This window comes from Polyergus mexicanus, unplaced genomic scaffold, assembly GCF_030449975.1.
Source record: "Polyergus mexicanus isolate NDT 795.1 unplaced genomic scaffold, iyPolMexi1.0 SCAF_26, whole genome shotgun sequence".
NCBI classification, from domain to species: domain Eukaryota; kingdom Metazoa; phylum Arthropoda; class Insecta; order Hymenoptera; family Formicidae; genus Polyergus; species Polyergus mexicanus.
This window is the reverse complement of record NW_027223346.1, coordinates 1,614,741-1,626,791: the sequence shown is the minus strand read 5'-3', so window position 1 is coordinate 1,626,791 and position 12,051 is coordinate 1,614,741. Positions and strand designations below refer to the sequence as shown.

General features: G+C 31.4%; 3 protein-coding genes across 5 annotated transcripts in view; 2 read left to right on the top strand and 1 right to left on the bottom strand.

Annotated features, from left to right (window-relative positions):
- Mbt (serine/threonine-protein kinase PAK mbt) overlaps window positions 1–12,051 on the bottom strand; it is an 83,327-nt gene that overhangs the window by 16,436 nt on the left and 54,840 nt on the right. The gene's annotated exons all lie outside the window — the stretch shown is intronic.
- LOC138943280 (odorant receptor 43a-like) lies at window positions 1,126–5,435 on the top strand. 2 transcript variants are annotated; one of them, XM_070313976.1, is made up of 7 exons: window positions 1,126–1,450; window positions 2,475–2,744; window positions 3,298–3,763; window positions 3,850–3,949; window positions 4,458–4,577; window positions 4,787–4,942; window positions 5,076–5,435. In XM_070313976.1, exons 1-7 carry the CDS (start codon window positions 1,420–1,422, stop codon window positions 5,124–5,126), a joined length of 1,194 nt encoding a protein of 397 aa, XP_070170077.1. In that variant the 5' UTR covers window positions 1,126–1,419; the 3' UTR covers window positions 5,127–5,435. The 2 variants fall into 2 exon arrangements, with proteins under 2 accessions (XP_070170077.1, XP_070170078.1); XM_070313977.1 differs by having other exon boundaries at window positions 2,471–2,744.
- On the top strand, window positions 5,928–11,708 carry LOC138943361 (odorant receptor 13a-like). Its single transcript, XM_070314145.1, has 7 exons — window positions 5,928–6,112; window positions 6,369–6,638; window positions 8,494–8,962; window positions 9,460–9,559; window positions 9,701–9,826; window positions 11,139–11,294; window positions 11,553–11,708. The coding sequence occupies exons 1-7, from the start codon at window positions 6,007–6,009 to the stop codon at window positions 11,604–11,606; spliced, it is 1,281 nt and encodes a 426-aa protein (XP_070170246.1). The 5' UTR covers window positions 5,928–6,006; the 3' UTR covers window positions 11,607–11,708.

The window sequence follows — 12,051 nt, the reverse complement described above, 5'->3', positions numbered from 1 at the left end:
ACATATTTATAAAATTATTTATATATTAATTCTAATTACCCGTTTTTTCAAAATCAATTAAATCAAAATTATACACACATACTTAATATTTGAACTGTCAAATACGCGGCTCAGACATGCACTGCACAACGTCGAGATAACCAATCAGCATTGCGGGGCAAAGAGGCAATACTTGTGAGTATCGATTTAACAAATTTTTTTTTGAGAGTGAATAGACGAATGTGAAATAGCAAGATGTGCGAAACGGGAAATTAACGGTTGAGCTCAAACAATTGATCCTTAGAATCCTGATATGATTGTAAGTGCAAGTTATTGTTCGGTCGCGATTTTACGGTTTAATTCTCGGTTAGTTAAACATGCGCTAATTGAGAGAGAGAGAGAGAGAGAGAGAGAGAGAGAGAGAGAGAGAGAGAAAGAGACAGCCGGCGTTTTCAAGTGGCGAGACTAAAGTCATTTCCGCTATTTGTGCGCAAAGATTCTCTTTGAAACGAAGCGTAAAAAATTTATATATTCATGTAAATGAAAATGATGAATATGTTCTTGGCGAAAGACAAAAGCGAAGATAATTGTTTCATAAAAATAATATATTTTGTATAACAGACGAGCGCGCGCACACAGCTTACGTCTTTTGTGAATAATCTTTTGCTTTAATTAAGTTTAGAAACTGGTAAAATTTTTAGATTTTCTTTCTTATTTTTAGATGTCAAGAAAATAATAAAGTTCTATTGTATATATTTTTTTTTAAATAACATTAAAAGAGATTGAGAATATTAATTAAAATATTAAATATTGTAGGAATATTAAAATAGGAACAAAATTTTCTAAATCAAATAAAATTTGACGATTTTAAGTGGGAGCTATAAGTTAAATAATTTTAGAAGAGAATTATCTGACTGCTGAAAATATCAAAGTAGATGTTTGATTTGAAATTGAGATAAAAAACCGGAGAAAAATTTCGACTCGGGTAAAGATAAAATATATTTTATTCGTTTTTCACTATTTGTTCCGCGTCCTTGCTCGTATAAACGCGACTAGTTCTCCTTGAATTAATTATGCTGCGCTGAAGGAACGTTTCTATAGGGATACAAATAATGCATCAATCCACCTATGCAAAACAATATTTTCTTAACTACTCCCACTTTATTCGTGACATGCAGAAACTTCGAAGTCTACGTTTTCTGGAATTTCTTTTTTTTTTTTTTGCCGAACTCCGAGGAGATGATATATTGTAATTTAATGATACGAATTACTCACCGCGGTCATCGGTGTATGCAATATTTAATGCGCTGACTATTCTATAGACCCTAAGTTTAATACTTGAATAAAATGCATCGTGTCTCGCGATGATTCCTGTGTATAAGCTGGTGGGGATAAATTTTTTTTTTTGCGAAGAAAAATAGTACATCGTCGGCCTTCAATATGGATCCTACTGAACATTCGGGATACGCAGGTTCGTGTTCGTTTCTATTCTTGTATACTTTTAATTTCTCCTTCTTCTTCTCTGTTAACTCTCCCTTTCTGTGTCTCTTTACCTTCCAATAACTTCATAAAGTAGCTTCTCCACACTTTCTTACTTATCTCCGCTTCCTTCCAATTCCTCTTCTTCCTTTACCTTTTTTTTACCGTACTTTCTTTACCATCCTCCAATGGTTTTCCATTCTTGCAAATACCTTCTTTACCGACTTTTGCCGTACCTTCCTTCTTATACATTGGCAGTTTCGACATTCTAACCTCAATCCTTTGTCGTTCCCTTTCCTGCCCTATTACGACCATACTATTGTTCCCCTAGACCTGCCTTCCATTACCCTGCTTCCTTCCTATTCACTTATTTTATCTTACCTTACAAAAACATTTCTCCTACTCCCTGTACTTATAAATTTTAGCTTAAACTAAAGCACGCATTCAGCACGCCTCCATTCACTCACACGCCCTCTAACCAAGTCCAGGAATATTATAAATATAATTTTAAGCATATTCTTTGTAAAAGAAGGACAGGGTATAGAACAGTGCTTAAAAGCTTTCCAAATTGGTGTAGAGAGGAAAAATGCGGATTAAGATATCGAAAAAGTGATATAATTGTAAAAAAATAAGTGATATAATAACTTAGTAATTTAAATTCCCGATTCAGCGACTTTGCCCGATATTTTTCTCACCTTTGTCTCTCCAGGGGGGGTAAAGAGGGGTTATTATAAATCTCGAATTGAGATTATTCTGAAAAATCTTGGTATAGCGCTAAGTAAATTTCATGCCCTATGAAACTGACGCACTATCATCCGCGTTTTGGCTCTTACTAGGCCGCGATTATTTGAAATTTGTGATGTCACACAAGAGCTTAATTTCTTAAATTTGTTAATAATTAAAATAATGTGTTCTTTTTAAATATTTTTGCAATCAAAAATATTGTTTTGGGGCAATTATTTTGTTAAAAATTAATCGGCGAGTTCACGCAACCGCCGATATTTTTCCGCAGCTAGATTTTAAATGGGCGGTGGAATTGAATCGCTATAGTCTGGAACTTATCGGTCTTTGGCCGAAAATGGAAGAAACGACGCGGGAGAAGTTAATAGCTAACATACGTGTATTTCTGCTGATAATCATGGTAACCTTCGTTTGCGTGATTCCCTGCATACACTCTCTGATAAGAGTTTGGGGAGACCTGATGTCGATGACGGACAATCTGCAGTTCACTTTACCTTTGGTGTCGATGATAATGAAGCTCGTCATCATGTGGAGCAAAAGGGCTGGTAGATATTTCGCAATTGTTCTCGTAGCGGAAATTTGGACAGAAAAATTAAGATTCCTTAAAAAAAAAATAAAATAAAATAAAAAATAACATGTAACAGTAGAATATATATCCAACATTTTTTTAAATAATAATTTTTTTTTTATAATACGATTAAGAAGAGCAGGGAATAACAGTAAAGTTATTTATGCTATTACATACGCTTCGCATGTAATTTAGTGACTCGTGCAACTTATTCTAAAGTATTGCAAAGTTATTCTAAAGTATTGCGATTAAGAGAGCTGCTTGCTTTGTGATCTAATCATTTCTCTTAAACAATTTTAAATATACATATGAGACACATAATGATAACAAAATTTTCTGAACTTGCTTTATAATAATCTTTCGTGTTATATAATAAATCTTTTTTTATAATAAATCTTTCAAGTTATTTTAAAATTACAATCATTGTAATTTTATCATTACAAAATTATCTATGTTGTTACATTTAAACCAACGATTTCTTTTTTCACTTGACTTTAATCACTTAAACGTTATAATATCTACCTTTTAAGCTCTCGCGCCGATTCTGCACATGATCGCCAAAGATTGGCTGAGTCTCAAATCCGATCAGGAGCGTACAATCATGATAAGATGCGCACGAATCCCTCGTATGATCATAATCTGCGGATTCGTTGTAATGTTTGCGTCGTTTATCCTGCTGTTTATTCTGCCGTGCTTTGGGATTACCATGAGATATATCACGAACGTAACCGATCCGGGCAAACCGTTGCCCCTGCAGACGTACTATCTGTACGACACCGATACGAGCCCCTACTTTGAGCTTACGTTTCTCGCGCAGGGTATCACCCTCATGATATCCGCCATGGGTTACACCGCGATTGATAGCCTCTTTGGATTGCTAATTTTTCACGTTTGCGGCCAGCTGAAGAATCTTAAGGACCGGTTAACGGACGAGAGGGATTCAAATTTCGATCGTGTCCTGGCGGACGCCGTAACGAATCATGTCCGTCTTATCAGGTTTCGTATACATTGCGTATTTACTGCCTCGATGAATGTTGTTTTATATCGATGATGAATTTTTATATAAATTTTATTTATTACAGATGTATCGAAGTTATCGAAAATATGTTTACTTTGATGCTTCTTGGATTATTCCTCTATTTCGGTACATTATTTTGTCTCTATGGATTCTTATTAGTTACCGTAAGTTGACAAATTTTTTTTTTCCGATCATAAGAAGAATAATTCAATTATTGGTTTTAATTTTGTCTCATTTAATATTTTGCTTTTATTGTATATATTTAGATTAAAATTAAATGGAAATTGTATTTAAATTGTACCAAGTTCGGTCTTTATAATAAATAAATTATACAAGTTTTAAGTGGATTTATTATGTCAACAACATAATAGATGAGATATTTATATTTCGTGTAATTGTGCATAATCGTAGATATAAATATACGATATAAAGTTACGAGCAAATTATGTATCCGATTATACGAGATAATTTTATTACGTAAAACGTATTATTTTTATATATTGCGAAAAGTATATATATATATATATATATATATGTGTATGTATATGGAATATCTCTGAAATGTTACGCAGATATGCATACGCATAAAAACATAACTTTTAGATTATTAAAATATTTATTCGTATAATAGTTGATATTTCTAACGTGTGCTTTTTTCTTAATTAATCGTAGGTCGTTACCGATGGACGTCATTTGTCTCTCGTAAGATTGTTGTTTCTTATAACGGTCCTTGCAAATATTTTTGGGCATATGTGCTTATATTGTGCAGTTGGAGAATTTCTAATAACGCAGGTAAACATTGTTTCGATTCTCTTTTTTATTAACATAAAATTGATATTTTACTAAAATAAAATAAATGATGAATATAATTAAGAAACTTGATTCTCGTCTGTTTTAACAATTTCTTTACTCCTATAATCCTCTAATATTTTGAATAGTATAAAAATTAAAAATATTAATTGGTCAATTTTGATTAGTTTGATAATAACATCATATTCTAGTGCGAAAGTATCTCTCGTGCTGCGTGTGAATATCGTTGGTACGAATTGGAAGCAAAGCAAGCGAGAAACTTGATTTTATTAATGATGCGCGCAAATAAGCCACTTTACGTAACAGTTGGAAAGATCTTTCCTTTAACGATGAATGCCTTTTGCAATGTAAGTGAATACATAATTATAAATTTGTAATATGTATTTCAGTTATTTTATTAAAGAATTTAATATTCACATTTAAACAAACATTTAATCATAATGCTACAATTGTTTAAATACAGCTTATTTAATATTTCAGTTATTGAAAACGTCAGGCGGTTATATATCGGTTCTGCTTGCACGTGATTAATATGTACTGAATCGGATTAATATATAATTATTTTAATGATGAGGGAGAGAGAGGCGATAAAAAAAACAATGATATTATCATGATGATGATAATATTAAACATCGACAATATTTAATCTGAAATATGATCGTATTTTATTTCAAATATGTTATAAAAACATCATTTTGTTTATTTTTTATTTCACAAATGTGTTTCGTATATTTTGTTTATTGTTAGATTATATAGAGAAAAAATAATTTATCTTCTTGTTTTCTATTTGTCGTGTCACTTTTACAATTTTCTGTGCGTTTGTATTCTTCTGCATAACGATTTGGGGTCTATTTAATTTTTTAGTTGAAAAAATTAATTGTAATATATGTGTGTTATAATTAACTGGATATAATAATGTCGCATCTTTATTCGCATATATTGCATTCAAGAAAAATATATTTTTACGAAAATTTTGAATTATTAATTTTCAAGTTATTATATTAAATTAAATTGTGTGTACGCTGTTAACTTATGCGACCTCTTACACATATTCCGTTGTACATAATTCGCTTTTTGGTACAATGTATTTCTTTCCTTTTATTTTTTTATTTTTTTTTTTTTTTTGCCCTCTCTCCAGAGACTCGTTACAAATGCATTATCCTTCGATACGATAATGCGTACGTAAAGCATATAAATTGCAGAAAACAAGTTTCGAGTATGAAAACTCGCAAAATTGAAATACAACATATGTTATTGTCATTGTCATGTTATTACCAATTCTTCTATTTATGGCCTTTTTTTCCTCTCCCTATCCATGCTCGAAAAGTTTTGTTATGAAACGTAGAACTGCTATCAACTAGGGATAGCATTTGTAATATTTAATGCATTTAGTAGAGAGGCACTTGTATTTATGTCGCGAGCATGCGTGATGATCATTTTATACCGCAAAGTGGGAAGAATTCCTCTTCACGTGTTAGTTTTCGACATGGACATTTCAAGATCCTCGGGATACAGAGGTATTACATATATTGTATCATATCATACATTTTTCGCTTCTAATGCGTTTTACATTCTAATATGTACGTTTTTGAATTGATAAAATATTTCATCGCAAATAATAATTTATTTCTACCACACATACATTTCTTTTCTGTCAAGATATCAATCTTTCACGATTAGATAATGATTTACGCGTAATTATATTTTGTTCAAGTATTTTATTTATTAAAGAGAAAAAATATATATTATAAATTAAAGAGAAAAAATTGTTAGATTTCGTGTGGGCAGTTGAACTACATCGCTTGGGTTTGAAACTGATCGATTTATGGCCTAAGACCGATGAAGTTGTGAAGAAAAGTCACGGGTCTGACATTCGAGTGGGTCTCGTCTTTGTTACGGTGATAATTGCCTCCGGTGTTCCCCTTATATGGGCGCTTATGCGAGTTTGGGGTGATATGGTGCTTATGATAGACAATTTGCGAATTACATTACCTCTTATAGTGGTTTCGATGAAATTTATTATTATGCGATGGAAACGAACAGGTATAAGCTGGACTCTATTTGTGATGTGAAATATAATCTTGCATTTTTTCTCTCTTCATCGAATCGTGTCGTGGATTTTATTGATTTATTACTAGAATCATATTGGATTACGATTTCGAAAAAATCAAGAATTATTAATGATTAAAAATTCCAACATACATATATATATCAAAATAAATTAAAGTATCAAGAGACACGGTAGTGTCTCGCGCCAAGTTTACGCGAGGCAGCGAGGCACTCCGGGTATCTATACCAGGGTTGGGAAAGTTACTTTATAAAAGTAACTCGTTACCGTTACCGTTATTTTTTCTAAAAAGTAACTCGTTACCGTTGCTCGTTACCAATTTTAAAAAGTAACTCGTTACCGTTACAGTTACTAAAAAGTAACGAGTCGTTACAATTTCCGTTACTTTTTTACAATACAAACTAATAAATTATTTTGCATAAGAAAATCTTTTAAAAAATTGTAAGCAAGATTTCATTCAAGGTTTATTACAAAATAAATGATTAAATTTTATCGAAATTCTTTATTAATTTTTAATAAAATTTGTTGCTCCATAGTATCATCATTTAAATGCCCTCTTTGTGGTGTTAATACAGAGCCACCGATGCTAAACATTCTTTCTACAGATGCACTGCTTGGTAGAGCTGTATTATATTTAATAAAAAGTTTTTTAAGTTTTGGATAGTCGTTTAACATTTCTATATTACAATTATTTGATTTTAAAAACCGTTGCAATTCTTCTTGTTCAGATTCATTTTACACCGTTTTTTGCTCAAAAATGAAAAAATCATCGTGATCGTCAGATTTTCCAGCTTTTGAAGAATTTTCAGTTGATCGGATTCCCAATAAATCCTCCAAGTAATTTTCAGCACGTTTTCTTTTTTCTCCGGTTAACCAGTTTAACTTAAATTTTGGATGTAAACATGCTGCTATTATTAATTCTTCTGTTTCAAATATTGTACGAAATCTAAAATCAAATATAGTAAATTAAGCGACATTGTTTGTTTTATTGAAATTAATACTTTTGAATCAATAGTTTAAAATAAAGTAATATTTTTCAATTAAATCCTTATTTAAAATTAAATAACATATGTATTAATCAAATTAATAAGTTACCTTTTATTTAAACCTTGCTGAATAGCTTCAACTAATGAATGGCAATCTAGAAAGTCAGATTTATTGAGATTTTCTAATTTTTGTTGCAAGGTACTTAGAACTGGTAGTAAATGAGAACTCTGCTTTTCCGAAAAGATAAAGCTCTCATTGGATATCGCGCGTCGCGTCATCGCACTGGTCTGCAAGAGCCATAAGTTGATCAATCACATTCAAGCATTTTTACAACATAATAAGAATGCTAATTGATCGATTTGCTTACGGCTTTACGGTTAAGATAAAAATTTTATCACGCACAATAGCAAGAATAATATCTTAAATAAATTAAAAAATTTGAAAAAAGTAACGATAAAAGTAACTGTTAAATTCGTTACTCGTTACCGAAAAATGTAACGAAGTTACTTTTTCCGTTACAAATAAAATTTGTAACTGAAAAAAAGTAACTGTAACGGTAACGGCGTTACAAGTAACGCGTTACTTCCCAACCCTGATCTATACATGGAGTCGGTCAGTTGCTAGTACCTTAGATTGTCGGACCTCAATAACGGCTGAACTGATCATATTTTTAATACGTTTAATTGACAGTTTGAGTTTGAATTATATAATGAAAGTGTCTTTATTTTTTAAAATATACATGCGAGATTTTTTTCTTTCTTTAGTTTCAAAATAAAAAAAAAAGCTTATTAATTTAAAATCTTTGCATCCAAACATTATTGTATACTTCTTTATATTTTCAAGTTTTGTTAACCATCGTAAACACAATGGCGGAAGATTGGATTGCATTAAAGTTAGCCGCGGAGAGGGATGTGATGATGAGAAAAGCACGAATCGCACGCTTATTCGTAATCTTCGGATACGTTATAATGATATCGGCATTTGTCATGCTAATCATTCTTCCCTGTTTTGGCGTACAAATCAGGCATCTAACGAATCTTACGGATCGGAACAAACCGTTACCGCTGCAGACGTATTATTTCTACGACACAGATCAGAGCCCGCAATTTGAATTGACATTTCTTGTTCAAGTCATAACGATCTCTTTAGCAGGTATAGTTTACACGTCAGTAGATGCTTTCTTGGGGCTTGTGATTCTTCATATCTGTGGCCAATTGGAAAACTTTAGGTATCGAATGGTCAATTTGGTCTCGTGTAAAGATTTCAACAATGCTCTCAGTAACAACGTGGTGACTCATTTACGACTCATCAGGTGTGGCTATTGAAAATGATATCAATAGAATGTTACAATTTCAGGAAAATCTTTAAAAAGAAAAATTGATTTTTGAACAAGGATTTTAATTTTTAAATGTTAAACTTTTGCGAAGAGAGAGAGAGAGAGAGAGAGAGAGAGAGAGAGAGAGAGAGAGAGAGAGAAATAAACGCGAAAGTATAATTACAATATCGAAGTATCTTTGATAGATGATTGTTCAATATTCACAGTGTTTCACTTGTGGATATTATGCATGTTATTGTTTTCCTCCACTCCATTTGTATTTTTTAAGTTTGTGCATTCAGTCGTTCCATCGAAGGAGTTCGACGCGTATACATATTTTTACTAAAAAAATGTCCAACTAAAAATTGAATAAACAATATCTCGGATCAAAGATATTTTATATATGATCTTTAGGTGTTTTTGAATGCGCATATAAAATTTTATTGATTGTAAGGTGATATTACTTTAAACATTTATAGACAATACTTATATAGATTTGCTGATAACATTGAAGATACGTTCACTTTAATGATGCTCGGATTGTTACTCCATTTTGGTATTGTATTTTGTTTATGCGGATTTTTATTGCTTAATGTGAGTTTTATGCGACGAGTATATTTTAAAATGTTAAAATGCGTTTTATTTTTCTTTCTAATTTTCGAAATATATACCAAAAGTCCGTAATATTTATTTTACATCTGCTTCTAATATTAATTAGTGAAATGTATTATTTAGGTTGTCTCTGACAAAAAGATAAGTAATGCGGGTCTTCCACAAGCATGCTACATGACAGTTGCTGCTCTTATTTTATTATCGCATACTTTTCTCTATTGTGGTGCCGGAGAGCTTATAATACAGCAAGTAAGTCACATATTTATATACGAGAGTAAATCAGATATATTGATATGAATAAATAAACCGAATTATATATTTAAATAAATAAGTATAATATAAACTTATAGAGCTTTGTACCAGGTATATAAATATGAAACCAGAATTTGCCCATAGATGGCCCTAGCTGTCAATATAGTTACCGTCAAACCGCGTCATTGGTGCCATTTTCTTGTTTTGACATCTGATAAAGATTTTCAACTCACAACAATACAAGTTTCATACAACAGCATAGTTTTTAATAGCGTTGTACATGTCGAATTTTGTGCCTGGAAACTACGATTCGCGGACAGCATTGATTTTCTGTTACCATTTGAAGAAAACTGCTGCAGAATCGCATCGAATGCTTGTCGAAGCTTACGGTGAGCATGCTCTTGGTAAATCACAGTGCTTTGAGTGGTTTAAAAAATTCAAAAGTGGCGATTTTGACGTGAGAAACGAAGAACGTGGAAGAAGAGTGTGATCTATTATGAGCTGCTAAAACCTGGCGAAACCGTTAATACTGAACGCTACCGACAACAAATGATCGATTTGAATCAAGCTTTGCGTGAAAAACGACCAGAATATCAAAAAAGGCAACGCAAAGTAATTTTGCTTCATGATAATGCACCATCGCACACAGCAAAACCGGTCAAGGAAACGATTGAGGCGTTTAGTTGGGAAATACTTTCGCATGCGGCTTACTCACCAGACTTGGCTCCATCCGATTACTACTTATTTGCATCGATGGGACACGCACTTGCCGAGTAGCGCTTCACTTCTTACGAAAATGTACGAAAATGGCTCGATGACTGGTTTGCCTCAAAGGAGCAACAGTTTTTCTGACGTGGCATCCACAAATTGTCAGAGAGATGGGAAAAATGTATAGCTAGCAATGGGCAATACTTGGAATAAAATATTTTTTATCATTTTCATACAATAAACGTGTATTTTCTATACAAAAATTCCGGTTTCATATTTATATACCTGGTATATCTCTTATAGTCAATTAATATTTCATATTATATGTTCAATAACTACATTAATAAAATTTTTATATATTACAATTGTGTTTGTCATTTTACAAATTTCAAATTTAATGTCACATTGCTAAGAAACTGTTGAAACTTACATTGTTATACAATTTGTAAGGCTATTTACATAAATATTAATTTAAATTGTAAGTAAATATTAATTATTAAATCCTTGATTGAAGTTAAACAAGTTGTTTATTTATTTTGTTGAATGATGATATAAAATCAAAAATAAAATTTAATATCGTTATGTGTATATATTTGTTAAGTGTAATGCAGTATATCGTGCAGTGTGCGATCTTGAGTGGTACAACTTGGAGTCAAGAAAGGCGAGGAATCTTATTATATTAATGATACGAATCAACGAACCCTTTCGTATCACTGCGGGAAAAATTGTTCCATTAACGATGACCACCTTTTGCAGCGTAAGATTGTCTCTAATTTAATTTAGATTTTCCGCCCATATTCTTAAAAATTGATTACCTTTTACATTAGACTTTTTGACCAAGAAAATAACGTCTAATTATTAATCTTAATTACAACACATGTTGCGTTACATGATATTAAAGTACAGTCAACGTTAGTGTGCGAAAGTTTGCAAAAGTTTTTCTTTTTTAAATCTGTATATTTTGTGTATTTTATGTTTGTTATATATGTGTAAATAAAAATATATTTATTTTTAGTTACTGAAAACATCAGCTGGCTATATATCGTTCTTATTGGCAAAGCAGAATTGAAGATAGTATACATATCAACAGTAATAGTGATATTATTATTAATTAATTTTTTTCTGAAGAGAAGAAATAAATATATATTTCCAATTAGATGTATATTGCAATACGGATAGAATAAAATTGTATTCAGTAATTGTTACAATAGAAATAAAAGTTTAACATTGTTAATTTCTCTCTCTCTCTCTCTCATTATATTTGCTATATTTATAATAATTTATATCATTACGTATTGTAATATGTGACAGCTTATATTATCCGTTACAAGAAGAGAACTCGATATTGACGCGTTGCATCAGAGATTACATTAATCATTTTATAAAATAATTGTTGGTGCATTTTAAATATATCATATAAAGTCGCAATTTTTACATTCTCTGGAGCAAAACAGGATTTCATTGAGAAAAAATGGATGGCGCGAAGACTCGCGTGAGAAACTTCGATACTTATA